The 25,210-nt window shown below is 43.0% G+C and overlaps 2 protein-coding genes across 7 annotated transcripts in view; one reads left to right on the plus strand and one right to left on the minus strand.

Annotated features, from left to right (window-relative positions):
• Positions 1-8,247, plus strand: part of FNIP2 (folliculin interacting protein 2) — a 132,428-nt gene extending 124,181 nt beyond the window's left edge. For all 5 annotated transcript variants that reach the window (XM_038559116.1, XM_038559115.1, XM_038559118.1 and 2 more), the window contains 2 exons: positions 2,396-2,511; positions 4,503-8,247. In XM_038559116.1, coding sequence (XP_038415044.1) covers positions 2,396-2,511; positions 4,503-4,581 — 195 coding nt within the window. In that variant the 3' untranslated portion in view covers positions 4,582-8,247. The remainder of the gene's footprint in view (positions 1-2,395; positions 2,512-4,502) is intronic.
• The window catches only part of C15H4orf45 (chromosome 15 C4orf45 homolog), a 98,438-nt gene continuing 73,716 nt past the window's right edge, over positions 489-25,210 (minus strand). The window contains exons 4-5 of one of the 2 annotated variants that reach the window (XM_038559119.1): positions 14,870-15,059; positions 489-677 (exon numbers count right to left, since the gene is read on the minus strand). In XM_038559119.1, the coding sequence (XP_038415047.1) occupies positions 630-677; positions 14,870-15,059 (238 nt within the window). In that variant the 3' untranslated portion in view covers positions 489-629. Of the gene's footprint in view, positions 678-12,406; positions 12,647-14,869; positions 15,060-25,210 lie in introns of those variants that run through there. The other variant, XM_038559120.1, reaches the window with a different exon arrangement.

The following is a 25,210-nucleotide window of genomic DNA, read 5'->3' on the forward strand; positions in this document are numbered from 1 at the left end:
ATCATAGGGAGGCCCCTCAGTGCAACTGGGTTAAAGTCTAGGCCTTGCCATCGATGATGAGTCATGTGACAGTGGACAATCCTGAGTGTCTCTGAACCTCAGCTTTCTCACTTGTAAAACGAAGATAGTACCCATTTATAACAAGCACTGTGTGAGAATCCTCTGAAAGTTAGGTCTGAGACTCTGCTTTTTAAAATACTGGCAAAGCACCCTGCTGCTATGAGATACTACTGTAACAGCCAGCGTACAGCAGTGGCTGTGGCATGGCCCTTAGAGTCCGGTAGTCAGGGTCAAATCCAAGCTCTGCTACTTGCTAACTGTGTGACTTCTCAGAGCCTCAATACCTACATCTATAGAGCTGAGGAAATGATAGAGCTCATCTCGTATGGTTATGAAAATGAAATTCAGGTAAAGCACTTGGAATAGCATCACATGTTATGAGTTCTCAGGAAACAGCTACTATTTGTGTGATTGGTAATAATAATTAGTTTCATGAAATAATATTACTAGCTACCAAAATCTTTATTTGGACTCTTGCAGGACCTCTGTCCTAGCCAGGTAATGTGAGAAGCACTTATGGGTTATGAGGACCTTACTTTTGTTCTATTATTTGCAGGCAGTTTTTCTTCCTAATAGCAGGCTGCATCATGCTGATTTAGAGGCTGAAGCTTCTTTTTCTGTAAGGAAAGAAAGCTATATTAGATTTTATACTTTTTTTTAACTGTTATAAGCATACACCAAACTTTCATATTTTATCCTGTAATACATAGCTCTTATCATATCTGACATCTTAGTTATTCAAGCAATAAATTACTGTAGCTAATTCTTTTTACTTCATTTGTACATAAGTATGTTTAACCACTTAATAGTACGAATGACTTATTTAACCTGACAAAATCGAGGTCAAAGAAAATTTCATCTGCAGTTTAAAATTCTCCTTAAAAATCACTTGAATGGAACACATGAGTAAATGACTATTAGAGCCGTCAGTATGAGGAGAAAGTAGCTATTTAAAATTTCAGAAGTTAAAAATTAAAGAAATTCATCTCAGGAATAAAATCCCAGAAAGAGGAGGGCAAAACCCAAAGCAGTTCTAATAATAATCAAACCTTTTATAAAAAAAAGTTCTAAATGATTTGATTTCAAGTTCCATATAGACCAATGTTCTCTTTATTTCCATATTACAACATACAGTTTTCATGGAGACTATGAAAACACTGTAAATTAACCATTTAAAACAAAGGATGCCATGTAATGTGAATGTTCTTTTTAATATTTTATAACACTCTTATTAAAAACTTTGTATTTACTCCATAAGGAACTGAAACTTACCAGGAGATTCTTTACCACTTAACTGTTTACTTGGAGGAACATTTTCATGAGAATTGGTGAAATCCTCCTCCCTTTGATTATTACTCTTAGTCACTTACCAGTTGTTTTTTCATCCACTCAACACACTGCATTTAAGATTTTAAGCCAATGAAAAACTGAAAAGATCTCAAATAGATACTTTTTCCATGTCACTGATCAGCCCAGATGGTCAAGATCAACATTTTCAAATGCATCTGTTAATCTTTTTACCTTGAAAATAACAGGCGTAATGGTCTAGAAGAAAATTATGTATGATGGAATTACCCTTGCCAAAGCCATCAGGTGTCTTACTGAAGATGCTTGGATGGCTCTGCCTGCCAAATGCAAAAGCATTTGCCTCTGGTGAAAGACACAGATGGTTGCTATTCTCTAAAAAATGAAGTTGGACACAATTCCAAGGGTAGAGATGTCCTGAGAATAATTGCCTTTTCTTTATTGTTACTAAAGACCCAGTTAAAATATACTCTTGAGAAAAAAAAAAAAGTGAAGTAACCTTGTTCCATTCACTTTACTGTTGGGGATGTATTTGCCAAAAGAATGTGAGCTATAGGAAAACAACAACGATGTTCTTTCTCTAATAAATTATTTATAATAGCAAAAATTTAGATTGCCATGTGGATAAGTAAATAATGGTAATTCACATTTTCAAAATTATTTAATGATAAAAATTACATTGATAAAAATATTAACCTGGGGAAAGGATTATTACAAAGTTTTTAAAAAGTAAGAAATAATTGCACGTACAGAATGATTTCAGCTATGTTAAAAAATGTTTTTTTAAAAAAGACTAGCAGATATATATGAAAATCTTAATAGTCATTAGAAAAAGTAAACTGTTGTTTTATAAAACCCTTTTCTTATACCTACCAGTAGTTTGATATGGTTTATATAAATTTTTAAGTGTATGGGGAAGAAATGAGATTATAGCTATGTCCTTAGAAATGAATTAAGAGAATTCCAGCTCTTAGAATATTGGTAGAGATTTGAATCCTGGCCCTCATTGTGAATGTTATTGGCTTCACAGTGCATCATGCATCTTGAAGATAGACTACAGGAGATGTACCTTAAAAGTAAGATGCTGTCTGAATATCTTCGTGGACACACACGCGTCCATGTGAAAGAATTAGGTGTGGTACTGGGGTAAGTTCTGTGAAGTGCTACTGTTTCTCCCTGAGATAGGACTGACCCGAACACCGCACCCACTGACTGACCCACTTAGCCTGTCTCACCCAGAACCCGTGGGCCTCCGTGACCCATTGAAGTCATCACATGTGTGCCTCTGCTGCTTCCCATCTTCGTATCTCTGATACTGGAGTTCCAAACCCAGAAACAAATGCAGAACTCTAAGCTAGTGGTATTTTACATTGGTCTGCTCCCTGGATTATTTTGTGCTTCAATATGAAAAATTTAGTTCCATTCTGCTGCCCGTTTCTACCGTTTCTAGTAATTTCGGTAAGATGTTGAAGGCACAACCTGTCAGACATGCAGCAGAGCTTGTGTTTAACATTTTGCTTCCTGGAGGAGACAAGAAAGGCGTTCTCCTGGACTTTTAGGGGCCACCTGCCTTTCTGCAGGGTGATGGTACTTTCCCCTCCTTCAATAGAAGCCCCTTGGAAGAGGAGACTGTTACTGATGCCATAGCTTATCTTCCAGAGGGTTGGGCCTTTGCCATGATTTCTCTCAGAGAAGAAATTCTAACTTGTGTTTCTCTCTGCCTAATTTTTCAACAGAGAACTAACAAAAAGACATTGTGTCTAGGGTGAATTGACCCCCTTACCTGTGGTGATGATTCCCCTAATTTGGAGCAAGAAAATACTGTGTATATAATATCAACCTTGAAATTCCCTATCAAGCCTGCTAATCAAAATATTATTTCAAGACTCAGGCCGTTGCATTCTTCTCAGACTTTTCATCTTTCACACCCAGGATATGACTTACTGTATTGTTTGGCTCTTGGCATTTCCTGTCATGTGTCATAGATTTTTTTTCCCCATACTTTATTCAGAAAAGGTTTTTCCCTTTTGAGGCATTTGCTTTTGCAGTTAACTTGAAATGCATCCTTGTCCCTGTTGTTGTCGTTCTGAGCTGTTGTTTAGAACTCTTTACCAGCTTCAGATCTGAGTCCTGCATCACCAGGTTTCCCACTGCCAGATGTGTGCTGCACATTTCCAAGATCTTTACCTGGCCCCCAACTTCTAACACTGTTAGAAGGATCATAAGGATTTAGTTACCCTCCTTGTCTCTCGGTCCTCTTCGTGCATTATTAGTGGTGGTCACATCCAGCCTCACTCTAGCCCCTTCCTCTCCTCGTCAGAGCTAGCAGCACAAAAGATACTGAAGAACTTCTTATCTATCTTGAAAGGAGATCTGTAGGCAGCGTTACTGGAGAAAGCATTGAAAATTCCATGAAGTAATGCCAGCTACCTTTTTAAATTTTATTTTTGATTTTTCATTTTTGGAATTCAAGGGAAAAAATAGGACATATTCCATGGACTGAAGCAGTCCTAATTTTTTTCAGGACATTTGGCAGCATTTAGCCAGTGACCATGCTGCATCCGCCCCTGCTAGAAAAGAGGCAGCCAGAGCTACGTCCATTTGATACTATGGTGTCTCTTGACTCAGTATCTATTAGTGTCACTTTGCTCTCAGAATGTTGTAGCTCAGATGCTTAGTGAGGATCTAAATTGTATAACCTGTTGAACACATCCCCAAGTCTTTAAAAAAAAACTCCCACCTTCACCATTGTCCTAAGCCTGATTCGAGCCTAGGTACAGAATCTTAGCACATGTTCAGGAGTGTGGACTAGAATGAGGAGACACTGGAGGTGATGTTCAGGTACGGCCCAATGAGCTTGTCAGGCAGTATAGAAAAGTTTGGGGCTTCAAACTGGGCAACCTCTGTGGTGAGAACAGCTTTGTGTCTCCCCCTCCCACACGTAGCACACCTGCATCTTTCTCTGTCTTCGGTCAGTGGCCCCTGGGAGGTTACATTGAAAGAGCGAGTTTAGCATCTTTCCGTCTCTTAATTTGTTGTTAGTTTTAAGCAATGATCTGGCAAGCTGAGTACCTAGCAGTAACACTTTCCAGTAAAGTCATGCTACTTTAATATTCTTTTCTTTTTTCACTCTTCAGGATTGAATCAAATGACCTGCCTCTGTTGACAGCTATTGCCAGTACTCATTCTCCTTACGTCGCTCAAATACTCTTATAAGCTAAAGCTCAGGACAGTTCTTCCTTGGAAGAAAAAAAAAATCAGATTCTCAACTGAAAGTGAAAAGAATAAGCTCTTTGTGACGTCAAAAGCATGAGAAGAGCAAACAGAAATAAGTCATTCCTCCGCTTTGTTTTGTTTTGTTTTCTTGCTTTCAAGTGGATGCCTCGTTGGACGACTTAGGTTTACTTGACATAATGGCATTTGTGTTTTTCGTGAATACTTTTTTGGCCTTTTGTTACCCAGGAATCAACAGAGAGAGTGACCTTTTTGGTAGGAGGAGACATAAACACTACACTAAACACAAAGCTGTTGGTACAGATGGCCTTGTGTGTTTGGGCAAAACAACAGGTGACTTGGGAGCAGGGGTAACCAGTGTACATACCATTCTGGTAGGACAGTGTTTCAGAGTTTAAGCAGGAGCTCTCCAAAGTGGAGAAAGCACAATTTGTTATTCTAAGAAGACAGAACAAGGGACTGGGATTCCAGGGCAGAGTTTGTTTTTTACAGAAGGTAAAAGCAGGCAAGCCACATTGTGCCATCTTCCGCCCTGATGGCTGTAGGAATTACTGCCTGACATAAAACAGGAAAGAGGATCCACCGTTGGGCAGAGGGTGCTTTAGGGACTCACTTCCACATCATCTTGGAGTTTACCTTGTTGCAGATGCAGCCACAGGTAGGTTAGAGACGGAGTGTTGGTGCAATAAACCCAGGAATCAATGTAGCATCTTCATCTCATCAAGATGTAGTTCAGAGCAGCAGAGTGCACAGTCTGATACCATATGTTTTATCCTCATACGTTAGAGCTTTCAGCAGCCTTTATAAGCGAGGCCATTTACCAAAGTTATTTCTATAAGCTCAAGAGTGTTTCTGTTGCTAAATTCTTCCAGCCGAAGCCACTTTCTTCCTCTAATAGTTAATACAAATGACTATTTGTAGTTTCAAAGGCATAGCTGGCCTGGCGGAAAATGAACCTGCAGCAGTTCAGGATGACTAATGAATTAGTTTGTACATTTACCAACAATCCATAAATTATCTCAATTTTTACATTATCATCTCTGTGCCTTCTAATCCCTGAATCCTTTTCAAAACACCTCTCCAGAAATTAACTTACCCATTACAAAATCTGCCAAAATGAAGGATTGCTTATTAGCATAGTTCACTTTTTAAGAAACCTTAGTTTTTGGTTAAAGGTTAAAATAAACTTTACTTAGTTTACTGGCTGTGACCTCTGACCCTGTCAGACCAGGTACTGACATCCAAGGTAAAGGAAAACACTTAAAAACTAGATCATGAAAGGACTGGCGCTAATCTCGCAAATCAGAACATTGTTAACACCTTACAGATACTGAGTACAGTTGCTTATAACCAGGCTCTGATTTCCTTTCACTGCTATGTGAATTAGTTCCAGTCCTCCTCATATATCCTTTTATACCTAAGATTATGAAGTAACTTCCCTTTTAGGGGTTAGAATGACTTCAGATTTTTTATTTGAGAAAATCCTGATTCTAAGCACCACGTCACATAAGTTTGTTTATTCTTTTACAAATGCGAGTTGTTTGTTTGAAAGAGGATAGCAGCAGTACCAGTGGAGAAAATTAGGTTTAATAATTCTTTAGGAATAGGTTAGAACTGCTGCCTTCCTTCTCTCTCTCTATGATGTGAAATGTAAGTGGGTGCATTAAGGCTTTTAAGATCTTTAATTTTTATCTTATGTCTGTCTTTTACAAGATTGAAGTTTCCTATCCTTTTTATGTTTATCCTATTTCCTTTGTCTAAAATCTGGGTTTGGTGTTTTAAAGTCCCTAGTTCCATGGCATCACTGCTTGCTGTTATGTTACACAGACACAGAGAATGGACCTCACCTGTGGCTCAGCTCATCATCATTTGTTTCTCGTTATGTGTGAATAAATTATAATCGCTGATGTTACATCATTCCCATCTGTACCAGTTTAGAGCATTCCCCTCATCTCTTTCCCTTTTCCTTGTTTACACATTTTGAGCACTTTCCCTCATTCACCACTTTCCAGGGATTCATAGAAAATAATTAGATACAAAACTAGTTTCATTCAAAATGTTGAAAATTAGACCCACATAGGGGGAAATTGAGCTTTAAATGGCTGATTCTAAACTCCATACATGAAAATTTAGCTCAGTCCTCTCAAAGCCTGAGAAAACGTAATTTGCCTCTGAATCTACTGTTCTAAAACTCTCTCTTGGAAAATGTCTGTTGGAAAACTCCAGGTGGGTCACATGGGGGGGTGGGGGGGTTGTCCCAGTGACACTCAGGATTCCAGTCAGAACCTAATCCTCACATCTATTGCCTACAAAAACAGACCAAGAATGTTGCTGCTCTTTTATAATCCTCCTTTAAATAACACTCAAGTTTTGTTTGTCTTAAATTCAACCTCTTACCAAAAGTGGAAAAGGAAAAAAAAAAAACTCATGGAATTGCGTTGAGATACACCCACTCACACCACCAGGTGGCTTCATTCTGTCTCAGCCCAAGAGGCAAGAAAGGGATCCCCTCCCCCCCAATGCCCACCTCAAGAAAAAAATTAAAATTAAAAAAACAACAACAAAAAAGAAACTACTACCTCAGTTGACAGGATTCCACCTTTAGGGTTTCTTCAACTTTTAAGTCTTACCTGTTGAGTGTAACTTTTGTAGCATCTTGCTTTTTTAAGCAAGCTAGTGAGGCATGACAGAGCAGAAGTGTGTAAATGTTACTGTGATGGACCTCTTTCTAGCATGTTGCAGTTTTATTTTTAATTGATGAGTGATATGAATGTAAAGATAATTGTGTATGTTTAAACATGACAATGAAAATTTAAAATGTAGCTTCCATACTTGTGCATAATTCCAAAGTATTTTATTTTTATCAGTGTTAAATAGCTTTTTGTACAGGCTTCAATCCATTTTTCTGAAGTGTGCTGTTTTTTAATAAAAGTAACTATAATCTTTTCACATCCCATGGAACTGCCGTTTACACATCACAACTTTTTAAACTTACCGTATTTTTCAAAAGTAACTTTTTTGGAGGGAGGAAAGTCCCCGCTTGCTAAGTGATACTAAACTGCTGTTTAGGCTCTTATAATTAGGTCCTGATATTTTATAAAAAATTTAGTCTGTAGCTTTTTAGGTTCTTCACTAGAATTGGTTGTACATAAAAGTAAAGAATATAAAGTGACCCTAAAATTCTTTTAAATGTCTGGGTTTTCCCACTAATATGTACTTTTGAAAGTATTTTGTTCATGCATACTTTCACCATTAAATTGAAAAAGTCTTTAGCTTCTCTTGGTAAATGTGAACCGTTTGTTTTTTTATTGTGCTGTGGGGGAGGGGATATTTTAATATAATTTTCACCTAAATCAAGCAGCCCCCTCTGAGTGTTAATTTTTAAATATCGAAATTTTGGTGACCACATATCTTGGAAGCAAGATTGCAATATGCTTAAATTTAAGTGGTGTTTAAAAGGAGAAAATTCTGGGATTTGTTACTATTGAAGCTCCAGTAAGACAAATTGATAGGACTTTATATTTTTGATCAGGTAAATAGATATCAATGCCAATGTATAGAAATCTTTTCTTAAAACTTGTTCATGTATTATTTTGATCCATTTTTCTGTGGCATTTGGTGCAATAAACCTTTTGAATTTACCTTGAACATTTTTCTGGTACTGCATGTGATTTGTTACATTTAATCTAGTTCGTAAAAACTTAGAGGTCTTATTTCCACTAATTCATGCAGAAACAAATCGTTAAATATGTCAGTGATTTTCAGGGATGTTTTGGGAATGTAGGGACATTTTTGGTTAGCATGATGGTGGGTGAGAGTTACTGGCACACAGCAGATGGGGGCTGAGGCTGATAAAAGAAATGTAATGTATGGGACCCCCCCCCCCAACCCACCCCCTTGGAATGAGGAAATGTCCCACCTCTTGCATGACTTTTATTTTTATTTTTTATTTTTTTAAATATTTATTTATTTATTTATTATGATAGTCACAGAGAGAGAGAGAGAGAGGCAGAGACACAGGCAGAAGGAGAAGCAGGCCCCATGCACCAGGAGCCTGATGTGGGATTCGATCCCGGGTCTCCAGGATCACGCCCTGGGCCAAAGGCAGGCGCCAAACCGCTGCACCACCCAGGGATCCCTTGCATGACTTTTAAATGTTCTGTTGGACATTCATATGGGTGAAAAACCTGATAATTATCTAAGCAAAGAATTTAATTCTGCTTTGCCTAAAAGCCCAATGTGTTTTTCACATGATTTTAATATATGCGAATTTTCCAAGAATGCCGCCGGTTTATAAATCGAAGGAAGATTGTACTTTGTAAGATTCAGAATTTTTACAGGAATTAACATAAATTTGGAAGGCAACATTAACAACAGCTACTGTACTAGAATTTAAGTCATCCCTTTATCTGTCTTCATTTATAAGTAGCATTCATGGAGACTATATATAGATGCAAGCCTCTGCCTGCTTCATTTTATTTCTAGTGTTTCAATGTCTCCCTGTTAAAATACATTTTAATGTTATTTTTTAAATAGTACATGTAGGGCATTATATTGGTTTGTTTGAATTACGTGTGTAAGGAGGTTATTTATGAATTTTATTTTAGGAAAGTAAAGGGCATTATATAATATTTGCTATGTAAAGGATGAGATCATATATCTATAGTCTCGGGGTAAAAAGGTTTTAAGTAGAACTTTGTAACATACATAATACCATACTGAATTATGTTGTCATAATTAGGACTGTAGGGGGAAGTAACATTAGGTATTTCAAACTCCTTTCTGGATTAAATGAAAATTTCAAAAGCGTTTTCCATATTCCCTCAAGCAGCTTCAAAATCATGCCATTGATAAAGAATTTAAACACACATACACCCCACGTTGCTTTTTTCACTCCTTGGTGCCGGGACAGTTTTGACCCAGTTTTGACACCTGAGTGAGACAGGTACCGTGATGGTTACTTTATGTGTCTAACTTGGTTAGGCCTTGGCACCCAGGTACGCGGATCAAACCCCAATTGTGGAAGTTGCTGTGAAGATATTTTTTAAAGCTTGGTTGAAACATCACCTCCTTTAATCCTTATCCATCCACTCGTGCATCCAACAAATCCCGGGTGCTGGGCACCGTCCAAGTGCACAGGATATTGGTGGAAAAAGTCCGAGCTGAGGGCGCAGGTGTGGAAGGGGGCGCAGAGTTACGACAAAGCACCCCGATGGCATCTGGGCCCGAGCCAGCTACCTGGGGACCCCCCCACCGGTGGAAGACAGAGGGGCGCCCCTGGTGGCCGGAAGGGAGGGTAGGGTGCTCACCACAGGCTCCAGCGTCAGGTGTTGTTAGGACCTGGTTTCCAGCGAGCAGGTGAAGGTTCGGGGAAGTGACAAAACGCTGCTTCTACTTGGGGGCCGACTGCCGCCGACCACTCAGCAAAGTGACCTCTTGGGGTCCCGCTGACCTCCGTGCTCCCCCACGACCACGTGAGCGGGCCATCACCCCGCGCCCCGGGGGCCCTGCTGGAGACGCCGCCGGTTAGCGTGGCCGCGCCCCAGACGCGGGCCGGGTCTTGGGGCGCCTGCCTGGGTTCGAGTCCCGCCTCGGGCTGCCTGCCAGCTGTGTGACCCCGGACGAATTCCTCGACCTCTCTGGCCTCGGGGGGTTATCCCGGCCGTGGAGCGGGGGCCCTAACCGCTGCTCCAGGGGGACGGGGCCCCCGGGGGTGCGGACGGCCGCGGCACAGCGCCTCCTGCCGGCCGGCCGGACGCGGTGCTCTCCCCGCGGGGTGCGGGGCTGCGGGGCTGCGGGGCTGCGGGGCCTCGCCGCTGACCTCGGGCTTGGCGGAGACCCGCCGCGGAAGGCCACAGGCGGCGCCCGGGGGGGGGGGGGCGGTCCGGGAGCTCCCCGCGGGGTCGGGCGCTCCTGTGGCCGCGCAGCCCTCACGGACCCTCTCACCCACAGCCCCGTCCTCCCGTCCTGTCCTCCTGTCCCGGGCCGGGGGCTGTGCGTGCGTGTGTGCGCGTGTGCTGGGCCTGGCCTCCTCCGTGCCAGTCCTGTCCTGGGCCGGGAACGAGCGTGCAGGCGTGTGCATGCGTGTGCGTGCGTGTGTGTGCGCGCACGCGTGGGTGTGTGCACGCGTGGGTGGTGGGCTTGGCCTGCCCCAGCGCCCCCCCCACCCCCGCCGGGCCTCTCCCACCCACCCGCCTCCGCGCAGCCGCGGGCGGAGCTCTGGGAGCGAAGCCTGTAAATGAGCAGCTTGAACGGCTGGAGACAGAGGCCCGGCGGGGAGGGGCTTCCACCGCCAGAAGGCCCCGGGCTCCGCCTCCGTCCGGGCTCCGCCTCCGGCCTCCACCTCCGGCCTCCACCTCCGGGCTCCATCTCTGGGCTCCGGCCTCGGGCTCCACCTCCGGGCTCCGCCTCTGTCCGGGCTCCACCTCCGGGCTCCGGCCTCGGGCTCGGGCTACAGGCTCCACCTTCGGGCTCTCGGCTTTGGGCTCCACATTCGGGCTCCATCTCTGGGCTCCGGGCTCGGGCTCCACCTCCGGGCTCCGGCCTCTGGCTCTGGCTTCAGGCTCCACCTTCAGGCTCCACCTTCAGGCTCCTGCCCTCGGGCTCCGGCCTCGCGCTCCACCTCCGGGCTCCGGCCTCGTGGCGGCCCCGCCGCCCCCCCGACGGCCCACGTGCCGGCCGCGCTCTTCCGGCCTCGGCGGCGAGCACCCCCGGCGGGCACAGGGAGGGCGGCAGTGAGGGCCGAGCCCCGGGATGGCGGCAGGAGGCCCCCGGCCGAGCGAGCCCCCGCGCCCCCGGGCCGCGCGCCCGCCTCGCTGCGAGCTGTGGATCCGCAGCCCCAGGCCTCCCTGGCGCCTCCGCGCTTTCCCGGGGGCGGGGGCGGGGGCGGGGCGGGGGGCTCCGGGGGTCCCGGGGCGCCAGGGCATCACCTCCCCCCCTCTCTCGCCTTCTTTCAACCCCTCATTTCGCCCTGAGTCACGCAAACGCCTGGAGCCCCCTCCCTGCGGCATCAGGCGGCGCCGATCCGTCAAGTCCCTCCAGGATCAAAGCGTCCTACGGTCACTTGGTTGGGAAGCCCGCCCGGGGAGTGAGCCGCCGCCCGTGCCCCTGCCCCTGCCCCGGCCCCTGCCCCGGCCCCGGCCCCGGCCCAGGCCCCTGCCCCTGCCCAGGCCCCTGCCCAGGCCCCCCTGTTCGGGCTCCGACTGCAATCCCGTGTCCGGCCCTCCAGGGCGCTGCCACCCAGGTGCTGCCCCGGGACCCCGCTTTGCCTGGGGGTTCCGCAGGGACATGGATCCAGCTGAATCGGGACCTGCCCTTTCACTGGATCCCTACGTGATTGATAAGCATGTTAGAATTTGAGAATTACTGCCTTTGGACTCGAGGTGAGTGAATGGACGGTGAGGGGAAGGATGGATGCACCAGTGCGCGCCTCGGCATGAAAGGAGGCAGCGAGAACCTCTGCAAGCCAAGGAACCGGGTGGGAACGGACGGTGTTAAAAGTATCTGGCATACGCGTAAACTTGACAACACTTAAGTGGCCATTATTTAGGTGGGGGGAAAAGTGAACCAAAAATCAAGAAGGGACAATAACATAGACTAGAAGATAGGACTTTACAAAAGAGAGATTTGGGGGAAATACAGTGGAAGAAGTAGTTTAGAAATGTACAGGATTTGTGAGCATGTTGTTTAGGACGAATGAATACAAGAAGAATACACACTGTTAAACATAAATCGCACTTTTAGAAACACTGTGATTAATAAGCTCCAAACCTTAGGTTTATAAGGTCCAAACTCAAGAATGGGACTATATCCCCACTTTCAACCACATGTCTTCAATGAGAAGGATTTCCCACAGATCTCTCCCAACTCCATCGAATCACTATTCACTCTATTGAGGCTGCTTTCTGTGTGTGGTTTGGATTCTTACAGCATAGGAATGGAAAATGTGCTGGCGTCCCAGGTAAGTATAGTCGTGGCAGCCACTCGTTGGTGGCTGGTGTAAAACATTGTGTTGGAGGCTTTACACACATTGTATTTGCTTTGGAACCTGTAAGAACAGTTGCTTCAAGTTATTTTCCATGAAGAGTTCTATTACAGCGGGGCAGGCTTGACTACTTACTGAAGTATCACCCACAAGCATCCTGTGGGATGGTCCGAAAAATGAACTTAGAGAAAAAGTTCCTAATATGTATCTAGAAACTTAGAAGAAAGCCGAGTGTATGAAAAGAGAGATGTCTCTTTGGATGATACAGTATTTTGTCGATCTCTGGAAGGGAAAACATGTGAGCAAGTGCTCAATTAACCATCAGGGAGTTAAACTGACCTCAGGTGCCTCTGATATGATGCGTTGAGAGTGACACGATATGGCTTAGCTAAGATTCCTGCCAAAACACATAGCCTGAATCTACTCATGAGAAAACATCAGATAAACCTAAATTAAGAGATATTCTATGGAACTGGTCTATACTCTTCAAAGGTGTCAGTGTTATAAAAGACCAAGACTGAGGAACTATTCTAAATTGAAGGAGACTGAAGAGACACGAGGACTAAATATAATACATAGTCTAGATTGGATCCTGGATAAGGAGAAAATACAAAGGACAGTATTGGGTCAATCAATAAAATTTGATTATGAGCTATAGGTAATAATATCATATCAGTGTTAAATTCCCTGGATATTATCATTGTATTGTGGTTATATGAGAGAACATTTTTGTTCTTAGGAATACACCCTGAAATGTTGAAATGTAAAGAAGAATCATGTCTGCAATTTGCTCTCAAACGATTTGGATGGGATCCCTGGGTGGCGCAGCGGTTTGGCGCCTGCCTTTGGCCCAGGGCACGATCCTGGAGACCCGAGATCGAATCCCACATCAGGCTCCCGGTGCATGGAGCCTGCTTCTCCCTCTGCCTATGTCTCTGCTTCTCTCTCTCTCTCTCTCTCTCTCTCTCTCTGTGACTATCATAAATAAATAAAAAAATAAACGATTTGGAAAAAAAATGTGTATATGTGTGTGTTTGTGTGTATATATGCGTACACACACATTTAGAAAGAAAACATTAATGCAAATGAACTGGCTGTTCTGAGTGAAGAATATCAGAGTTCACTTTGTACTGTTCTTGCATCTCTTCTATAAATTTGAAATGATTCCAAACTGAAGAGTCTTTTAACAGATTTTTTTTTAATGCACAAAAATATCTCAGTTGGGTTTAGGCGAATGATAGAAGGGGGCATTTGGGATCATTTAATCTATGATTGCTCTAATCCTACACAAAATTAGTTCAGTGATGGAAAGTAACTAGCCCAAGCCTGCTCCACACACATTGCAATAAATCATTTCATTTGGACCCAGCCCAAAAATCAGACCACAGAGGAATGTTAGCAGCTGAACTGCTCCCTTTTTAAAAAAATACAAAGTGCCTCTGGGGTCAAGACCTACCAAGGAGGACTTCCATGGCTCCCTCCCAGACTGCTTCAAATAGATATAATTAATTGCTAATGAATCAGATCTCTGGTGACAGAGGGCAAGCAATATTCTAGGGAGTTGGCACGATTCTTGGATGGAGCAAGGAGACTTCTCATGTAGGAAATAGGAATCTCTGAATTAAACCAAGCTATCCCATTCCCTTTCCAGCATGTAGTCATAGTCAATATTGAAATACTGGATGACTACAAAGTGCATTTTGCTGTGGGAATTTGTAAAAGAATCCAGGAAATAGTTATTGATTTGTATATACTTACACATTCTTTACTTGATTCTCATCATCACTTTATTAAATATTCAATACAAATACTAATTCCCCATTTTACTTCTGGAAAACCCATATAGGGAAGTTATGCAACCTGCTCAAGATTTTATAGACAATAATGAGAAACTCTTGAATGTGGAGTGGTATGCTCTTACTCTGCTAACCAGCATGCACGAGTTTTGACAGGGGTTATAGATTTGCCTCTGAGTCACACACTGAGAGCTTTCTCAGGTTTTGCAAATCAAGGAGATGGCCCTTTTCTCCAGGTTTACCCGTTTGAGAAATCAGCAGTTGTAGGGACTGAACTCTACAACCTCTTGTTTTATTTAGCTATAAAATAGGAATAATACCTGCCCGCAGTATGGACATGACATCACTGTTAAATTCCAAAATGTTCTGATAAGTTAAAAGGAGCTGTAAAACTGATTACTAGTCGTATTACTTCTAAATCACATTCTCTAATTCATGTTAAAGTAATTTGATGTTTTCTGTGATGATTCAGAAAAGCAAATGATCGTACCTCCTCCTTTCCTGGCAGCTTGGGCAGCGTAGGTGATCTGGACGCTCTTGGCAACATTGCTGTGCTCTGCCTGACAAGGACAGCTCCCTGGGAATTCCTCTGGTCGGTGTTCTCATAATCACCCATGTGCCAGGCAATAGAACCACGACTGTATTTTCCTTGCATATCCATAATGTAAGGTTTCGGTTGCCTGAAAGTGGAGCAAATTGGTTGGTTTTCAAATTGGGAAGATCTGGAAACAAGGCCACTAGATTTCAGATCATTGAGATGGTCTGTTCCTCTTGTGATCATAGGTGATATTTAGTCATGTGGCTTGGGAAAGCTAAGGACCCGAGCCATCAGCCCGTGTCTGAGAAGTTTCTAGGTTCTGCCAACCCCCGTGGGTGTCTAGCTGGGGAAGCTCAGGAAACTACCTCCCAGGAGAGATACTTATCTAGGAACCTTGTCGATGATTCACCTCTGCATCATAACTGACCCTCCTGTCCTTTAGAGCCACACACGCAAGATGCTGAAGGTGGCATGGCGTGTTCAAACTGAGACCTCCAGTGTTCTGTAGGGCATGGTCTATCCATTTTGAGAGCTTAGGGGAATTCAGAAAAACACCAGCTTCATGATTCTAGCCTCTGGGTCTGAACAATATGTTAAAGGAAAGATGGAAGCTTCATTCTCTTTCCCTGTTGAAATCCTTGTCTAGGGTTCCAACATCCCTAAATTAGGATACTGTTTAAATCCTGCCTTCCCGTTATAATGCGCCAGCCCTGGGGGGAAAAAGCAAAACAGGATCATAGGATGGGATTTGCCATCTCATTTGGAAGTCCCTCGTTCTGAAGAGCCCTCTGGGTGCCGAGAGCCTCTTGGCCGCTGAGGCCAAGAATCCTAGAATCTGAGCATTGTGGGTTCCCGGGTTCTTTAGACCAAGATTGGTGGCAGGTGTGTATTCCCTTCGCTCATCCGAGGCCCGCGCGCTTACTTTCTGGGTGGCAGCAGTGCCAGGTGGTGGGACGCGGCAGGAACGGAACGAGGTCTCTATTATCACAGAGCTGACCCACCAGGGCGACAGGGCGACAGGCCGCCAGCAGGCGGGTAGGCCGGGGATTCGGGGAGTGTCACGAGGAACCCGCAAGCCAGGTAAGGGCTAGAACGTGCCGGGCTTGCTGTTTCCTGGGGGTGGGCTGAAGAGGAGGAGGTATCCCTTGAGCAGGGAGCTCCGTGAAGGGGGAGCTAGCGGTGTGGGGTGCAGGGTGGGGGGTCAGACACCCCCCCCACTCCCTAGAAGCACAGAGCCCCGCTGGGCCGCAGCCTCACGTCCAAATTCCTTAGCACAGCGCGCAGGGGGGGCTGCTGCTGCTGTTTGTTTTTCGTCTGTTTTCTTTTTTTAACCGGTCTGCCCACATGGGCCTTTCTGGCCTGAGCTCAGCCCATCCCTCCCTGCAGACTCCCACACAGTGCTCCGTTGTGCGCTCAGCCTTCCCCCTGTGAGCCCGCTCAAGCCCAGCCTTTGGCTGCAACTTTGCTTTTGCTTGTAATTCCCTCCCCCTCCTCTCCTGACAAACCGCAGCCGAGGCTTCAGACCTCACCTTTTCTGTGAAAGAAGACTCCACGTTGCTGTCAGGCGGCGCTTTTTCCCCTTTGATAGCACGTTGTATTTTGGCTGCTTTTGTAGAAACGATTAGAATCTGCTTAAATGTTTAGTGCAGAGGGCTCAGGCCCTCGGAACTCAGGGCTCCTCGAAGAGCCCAGAATGTGGCTGATTGATCCGAGGATCCCCAGTGCTCATGACCTGGCCCGACCCAGTGACACTCAGCTAGTCTGTGGTGGGTGGGCTAGCCGGGAAGGCCGGGAGAAGACCAGGCCTGAGTTACTGTAAACGTTCTTTCCCTCCCACTCCTCTCCACTTGTTTGCTTCTGCAGCCTCTTTTTTTTTTTTTTTTTTAAGATTATTTTTATTTATTTGAAATAGAGCAAGAGCAGGGGATGGGAGGGAGGGGCAGAGGCACAGGGAGAGGGAGAAGGAGAGGAGACTCCCCACAGAGTAGGGAGCCCAATGCAGGGCTCCATCCCAGGATCCCAGGATCATGACCCGAGCCCAAGGCAGACCCTTAGCCAATAGCGGCCCTTCTGCACCTCTTTTACCCTCCCACTACCAGCAGGTGTGTCGCAGTGGATCCCTAGGGTCTGGTTTGTCTGAGTGTTGTTATTTATAAACACAGATTAATAGCTGGGAATAATTTCAGGAAAGTTTAAAGGACAAGAGAACTAGTAGGTAGTATATATGGAACAAGCATTGTTTCTAGTTTATAGTAGCTCGATTAATGATTCATAGGAGAAATATTTCATTAAAATGTGCCACATTTTCTTTAAAAAATAATGTATTACAGCCAAAAGTAGTATTACATGGTATATATTAACTGGGATTTAAATAAAAACTTGAAGAAAAACTTGAAATAAGTTAATAAAAATAATTATAGAAGTAATTATACTTGAATAGAAAAGGAAAGTCCTTGCACGTAGTCAGATATTTTATAAGCTTCTATTTTTAAATTCTGAACACCCTATGTCCCTGAATCTTGAATCTCCAGGAACAGTGGAAAGCTAAAAATTAGTTGTATTTCAAAGAGTTAAAAAATCTTACAAAAATAATAGCCATATCAACTATGGAGATTTACACACAGTATATTGAACTTACAACTGAGCCACAAAGGTCAAAAGTGGTAGATCAAGGAGCAGAATGAATTGGAGCATAAATCCTAGGCCATCAGCAATGATTTGATGTTATACAAACACACACACACAGATAAACAACAAAATCAAATATTCTTAGTATAACAATCTTACTATTCTTATGTTAAGTAGATCCTTAAGGGTCAGATTTTTTTCTTTTTGAAGTACTTCCAAACTTACAGAAAAGTAGAAACACAGTACAAAAGCTTTTATGCCTGAACAGCTTGAAAGTACATAACTGACATTATATCCATCATCCTCAAATACTTGTGTGTTAATTCCTACAAATAAGGACATTCTACATAATCTCAATATAACCATTTAAGTCATAGAAAGTCAGCACAAGTAATAAAAGCAACAAGAGACAAATGGGATGATACCCAACTAAAAAGCTTCTATGCAACAAAAGAAGCCATCAACAAAGTGAAAAAGACAATCTACAGAATGGAAAAATTTGTTTGCAGACCATGTATCAGCTAAGGTATTAATACCCAAAACATAAAATTCATACAACTCAATAGCAAACGACAACAAATAATAATCAAATTTAAAAATGTGCAAAGGATCTGAATAGACATTTTCCCAAAGATACACGAATGGCCAACAGGCACATGAAAAAATGCTCAACATCACGAATCATTAGGGAAATGCAAGTTAAAGCCACAATGAGATATCCTCTCATGTCTGTCAGAATGGCCATGATCAAGGCGATGGGTAATAAATGTTGGTGTGGATGTGGAGGAAGAGGAACCCTTGTGTACTGTTGGTGGGAATGTAAATTAGGACAGCTACTATGGAAAAGAGTATGGAAGTTCATCAAAAAATTAAAAATAGGACTACCATATGGTCCAGCACTTCCATTTCTGGGAGTATTTCCAAAGAAAACAAAAACACCAACTCAGGAAGATTATCTGCTCTCCTATGTTTACAGCAGCATTATTTGCAACAGCCAAGACATGGAAATAATGGCCATCGGTGGTTGGAGGAATAAAGAAGTTGTGAGATATATATAGTGGAGTATTCTTCAGCCATAAAAAACGAGGAAATCCTACCATTTGTGACAACATGGAAGGGTCTTGAAGTCACTCTGCTAAGTGAAGTAAGTCAGACAGAAAAGACAAATAATGTATGATCTCACTGATAATGTGGAATCTAAAAACAAAAACTACCAAACTCATAGAAAGAAACAAAGAAATCAGACTTGTAAGCAGAGGCGGGAGTCGAGGGGAGGAGAAATTGGTGGAAAAGGAGTCAAAAGTTATAAGCTTCCCGTCACAAGATAAAGAAGCACTAGGGATGTCATGTGCACCAGGATGATTATAGCTAACACTGCTGTGTGATGTAGGGGAAAGCTGTTGAAAGAGCAAATCCTAGGAGTTCTCACAATTTTTCTTTTCTTTTCTTTTTTTTTTTTTTGTATCCACATGAGATGATGGATTTTAACTAAACCTACTTGGTAATCCTTTCACAATATATGTAAATCGAACTATTGTGCTTTACATCTTGAATTTATGCAGGAATGTATGTCAATTATTATTCCCCAGTAAAATTTTAGAGAAAAACAGAGGAAGTCAGAAAATTAACATGTTTGTGTTGCTACTACCCAATCCTCAGACACCATTCAAGCTTCCCAATAATGCCTGTTTTGCAAAAAGCTCCATTTAAGAATCACACATTGCATTTAGTTTTCTCATCTCTTTAGTCTCCTTAAATCTGGAACACTTTCCCAATCTTCCTGCAACTCTCACGGAGCCCTGATACCTTGGAAGAACACAAGCCAGTTATTTTGTAGATGTCTTCAATTTGGGATTATCTTCTATTTTCTCTTGATTAGATTCAGGCCATGCACCTTCGGCAGGTATAACACAGAATGACAATGGTGTGACGTGTCCCATTATGAGCAAGGTTCACGAGGGTCATTTGATTCGGGTGGTATCTGCCAGGCTTTTTTGCAAAATTGCTTTTCCCATTGGTTGTTAGTATTTTGTGAGAAAATATTTAAAAGTTATGTAAAACCTTTATTCCATGTCAAATACTCAATTAATTAATGAACATCAGTATGGACTCATGATTTCCTATTTTATGCAATGGGCTATAATCCATTCATAACATTCATTTTGATGCTAAAGGTGTCCCAGATTTGGCCAGAGGGAGCTCTTTCAATCTTGCTTCTGTGCCCTTTGGACTGCCCCCATCATTCTTTGGGCACTTACTGTTTAGCACAAAAAGATGTTCTGGGTTCATCTTTCCGTTCCCCAGCCCTGCAAAAAATCCATTTCTTGAAGGAATTCTGTTTCCTTTTAGTGGAAAATAGTTTTTAGAAACCAAGATTGAGGTGGTAGGCATTCCTCTCAGTGTTGAGATGTCACTGACACACAACCTTCTCAGCATTACCCAGGGCTTATTAGGGGGTTTATTCTAGTTTTCTCCCATTCCATATTTGCAACTCTCTTGTCCCACAGTGAAACACCTGATTCCCATTTTATGTATTTACTTATTTGATCAGTCTTCCTGTTGATAACCAATGTCTCACTGATACCACCAGCCCCTCCACCTTATGCGTGTTCTCCTCACCCCATTTGGGATCCAATACCCCAGCCCAGGATGCCCTCTTGCAGTCTTTCTCTCCTTACTCTGGAGTACTACAGTTTGTCTCATCATTTTTTGTTAAAAGAATAATGTTTAAATAAAATGTGTCAATTCTGGAAATGAGATTTCTTTCTCCTCCCTAGGCATGGTGTTGCTGTTTATTGATTTTGGTGGTTGTTTAATGATTTTCCTGGACTAATTATCTAAATTTTGTCATATGTGCCTCCTGAATTTTCTGCTTGGTTAGCTTAGTGGCGGCTAATGACTGGATAGAAATTTCTTTTTTTTTTTTTAATTTTTTAAAAAATTTTTATTTATTTATGATAGTCACACAGAGAGAGAGAAAGAGGCAGAGACACAGGCAGAGGGAGAAGCAGGCTCCATGCACTGGGAGCCCAACGTGGGATTCCATCCCGGTCTCCAGGATCGCGCCCTGGGCCAAAGGCAGGCGCCAAACCGCTGTGCCACCCAGGGATCCCTCTTTTTTTTTTTTTTTTTAAAGATTTTATTTATTCATGAGAGATACAGAGAGAAAGAGAGAGAGAGATGCATAGACACAGGCAGAGGGAGAGGCAGGCTCCATGCAGGGAGCCCAACGTGGGACTCGATCCCGGGTCTCCAGGATCACACTCCGGGCTGCAGGTGGCGCTAAACCGCTGCGCCACCAAACTGCTGCGCCACCGGGGTTGCCCCCTGGATAGAAATTTCTTACAAGGTCTCAAATCAAGATGCTTTCTGGTCTTTGTGTGTGTTGAAGCATACCTTCAATGCTCTGGCAGGCAGCTTACAACTCCACCTTAGCCTTCATTTCCTGCTTGCATAGAGCTTTCAAAATTAGCCAAAGGTTAGAGATTAGGACTTTCTCAGTTTTTTTTTTTCTGAGCATGTGCACAGCACTGCACATGTTCATAGCTTTCTCGATTTCTAGGAATATGTTGGAGCCTTTCAAAATCCCCTTCGGAAATCTCATTTCCCAGTTTCTCATTTTAAGGTTTTTAATCTGCTCCTTCTTTGCCCCAACTGGTGTCCCCTCAGACACCTGTGGTATTAAACAGTTGCTGCTGATGATTTTCGATCATCATTTGATGATGAATGCTCATGAGATAGAGCTATTCACGCAGAGTCTGGTCAAATAATGACAAGCCCTAAGAATGGAGTTTTTTCCAGGGATTTTCAGGATGGATCAAATGTGACATTTCTCTGAGCATGAGTCTTTTCAAAGAGCTTTAAACCCATGTTTCTCCTCCAGTGACTAATAGGCTGGTAGTTTTCACAGCTACTATGGTTGTGAGGCTCTTGGTTTTTTCAAGGCAACCATGGGGCTGGGAAGGGAGGATGGGAATAGAGCAATTTATTTATTTTATTCTATATTAAGATTTTAATTTTAATTCAAGTATAGCTAACATACAGTGTCTATTAGTTTCAGGTGTACAGCATAGAGATTCACAATTTTATACATTACTCAGTGCTCATCATAAGTATACTATGATATCCCCATCACCTATTTCCCCCATCCCCCCATCCTCCTCCCCTCTGGTAACCATAAGTTTGTTTTCTATAGTTAAGAGTCTGTTTCTTGGTTTGTCTCAGGAGAATAGAGCAATTTAAATTTAAAATGCCCAAAGATCATTGTTCTTTCTGAGATTGGGTGATTTTTCTTTAATAAATGCTTCATGGATTGTTGGAGGCATTTGTTTATTAACTTCCAATGTTTTAAAAAAATTAGTTTTGATAGTTTTTGCCACTGTTCTAATTTCTTCTTGGAGAGCATATTTTTGGAGGTCCTTACTGCACCATTCCTAAAGTGCTTCCTAAACTAAATCATTTTAAAGTGTAATGGAGACTCACTATTTAAGGAAATATTGCCTGTGTCTTCTGTTTCCACTTCTTCATTTGCACCTCCTCCACATACTGCATTCTGCTTTGTGTTGCCATTACTTCATTGTGATGATTCTTACCTCAGCCAACAGCAACCTCCTTTCCATCTGCTAAATCAAATCATCTCTTTTCAGACTTTCTAGTATGACTTCCCAGAAGCATTTGCAATTGTTGACATTATCCTCCTCCCACTTTTCCACTTGGGCTCTTAAAGCTTTTTATGTCTCTCCTCTTCTCGTTTTACTTCATCTATATTTCTTTTAGAAGAATCTTATTTTTTGCTCCTTTATCATTAGTATTCTCCCAGAATCACATCCATGATTCTCATCTCTTGGTGTACTACCACCCGTCTCCAAACCAGGGAATAGCATTTACATCCAGTGATCCGACTAACATCAATATACTGATATTTAAAATTTCTACTGTCACCTCTATAACTTAAACACAAATTCCAAACTCCTTACTGATCATAGTACCGGGTTATCTCATAGCTGGTAATAATTCCTAGCATTCATGAACATATATGAGCTTCCAGACACTATACTAGTTGCTTAATATGTATTACTTCTAATTTTCATAATAATCCCATATGGTAGCTATCATTTTCTGTGTTTTTACAGCTGAGGTTAGATTGGTTAAGTAATTTATCCAAGATCAAACAGTTAACAAACAGTAGAGCTGGGACTTGAACTCTTGAACTCAGAGTTGTTGGATTCTAAACTTATGCAATCTCTCTCTTTTTTTTTTTAATTTATTTATTTACGATAGACACAGAGAGAGAGAGAGAGAGAGAGGCAGAGACACAGGCAGAGGGAGAAGCAGGCTCCATGCTGGGAGCCCAATGTGGGACTCGATCCCAGGTCTCCAGGATAGTGCCCTGGGCCAAAGGCAGGCACCAAATCACTGAGCCACCCAGGGATCCCCAACTTATGCAATCTCATCTGTAAAATAGGAATACTATTATAATACTCCTTTTTATGAGAGTTACATGAATTGATACTTATAAAATGGCATTTAACACTGCATCTGGCCCATGGTAAAAACTTAATAAGGTGTTGGCCATTTATTGCCTCTCAACTCATCTCCGCATCCATATGTCCTATCCCCCACTCAAATACCTCCTCCTTCCTATATTCCTGTTTTGGTCAATGACATAACCAAATACCCAGCCGCTCAGAAGAGACCATCAAAATTACCTTTGACTTTTACATCTCCTCCATTCCTCCACATTTAATTGGTTGCCAAGTCTCACTGAGTCTTTCTCGAAACTATCTTGCATTCCCACCTCTATCATTCTGGCTCCTTTCATTGTGATGATTACAATTCACTAAACTTGTCTTCCTTCCTTCGGTCTCCCCATTTTCTGTTCCATCCACTCAGCAAACACTTTTCTACACCCATACTGTGCCAGGTACCCTTTCTAACACACAGATTTGATGATATCACTTCCCTACTTAAAAACATAAAAACAACAGTTTGTTGCCTACAGAATTAAGCACAAAATCTTTAGCATGGAATTTGAAGCACTACACAATCTGGCCCTTGTACTGCGATTCCAGTCTTGCCTCCCACCACACCCCTAAACCAGTACCCTGTTTTAGCTACACCAGACTCCCAGTCACTTCCTCAGGCACATCATGAAGGTTTACTCCTCTGTGCCTTTGCTTATGCGATTCCTTATGGCTAGGAGTTCCTTTCCTAGCTCTGCTTCTACGCCCTCTTTTTGATTTCCCATGCAGCCTTTATAATGCAGCTCGTGTTACCTCTCCTGCAAAGCATTGCTGAATAACTGCCTGGCCTTCAACAGCGGGCCACAGTCATGCCCTCCTTTGTTCCCCTTACACTACTATGCTGTTCCTACCTATTATACTTGGTGTCGTCATGGTGACTCTAAGTAAATCTGTAAGTAAAGGGAAGGAACTGTTTCTTACTTTTTTGTTTTCAATGTCTAGCAGAGTTCCTGACACAAAACATGTTTGCAGTCAATTTTGCTTGCTTCTATATATAAAGAAAATGCTTGGGATCCCTGGGTGGAGCAGCAGTTTAGCGCCTGCCTTTGGCCCAGGGCGCGATCCTGGAGACCTGGGATCGAATCCCACGTCGGGCTCCCGGTGCATGTAGTCTGTTTCTCCCTTTGCTTATGTCTCTGCCTCTCTCTCTCTCTCTCTCTGTGACTATCATAAATAAATAAAAATTAAAAAAAAAAAACTTAAAAAAAAAAAAAAAGAAAATGCTTTGTCATTATCTCCAGCAAGAGGGTCTGTGACGGTACATGATAGATGGTTTGGAGTGAGGTGGAATTGATTTTAAATTCATACTCTCCCGGGGTACCTGGGTGGCTCAGTGGTTGATTGTCAGCCTTCGGCTCAGGACGTGACCCTGGGGTTCTGGGATCGAGTCCCACATCAGGCTCCCTATGGGAACCTGCTTCTCCCTCCACCTGTGTCTCTGCCTCTGTCTCTCTGTGTCGCATGAATACATTAAAAGAAATTATACTCTCCTTTTGCTATTTGAATTTTTAAAACTGGGAGCATATATTATTTTTATAATAAAACATGTCTGAGTTTTCCTTAAAAAATTGTTGGTGACTTGGAAAATGACCCAAATTTTCCTTTGCAGCCTGGACAACAGAGAGATGGGCTGAGAAGATAAAACAGACTTTAGTGCTAAGTTAGGAAGTGACTGGCTGGGCCTCACTGACGTAACTGTCTAAAGCTGTTGGGACAAACAAATGTCATTTAGACACTTCTGCCAGAGAAAAAACTCTGGATAGACAGGACAGGGCTCTGCTAGGGGCGGAGCTCTGCTTGGTCTTCAGGGTTCCCGCCTTTTGTGACTAGAGTTGGACCTGTAGGAGACTCCGGGGCAACCACTTTGCTTCATGACCACACAAGTCAATGAAGTCTCAGTATGTTGGTGAAATAACCAGCCTGAATTAATATGTTTACTTCAATGGATCAAAGTAGCTGGTTATTCTGGAGATTGACTACCCAGCATCAGTCTTGCCCAGGAGCAAAACTTTTTCCACTATGTGGACATCTTTTGGATTCCTTCTGGTTGGCTAAAAATAGTACTAATAAGTGGTAAAATTATGGTCTTCTGGATTCCACAGTGAAGGAAACAAATTACTGACTGTTTGGGTTCCAGTGAGTC

This window comes from Canis lupus, chromosome 15 (genome assembly GCF_011100685.1).
Source record: "Canis lupus familiaris isolate Mischka breed German Shepherd chromosome 15, alternate assembly UU_Cfam_GSD_1.0, whole genome shotgun sequence".
NCBI classification, from domain to species: Eukaryota; Metazoa; Chordata; class Mammalia; order Carnivora; family Canidae; genus Canis; species Canis lupus.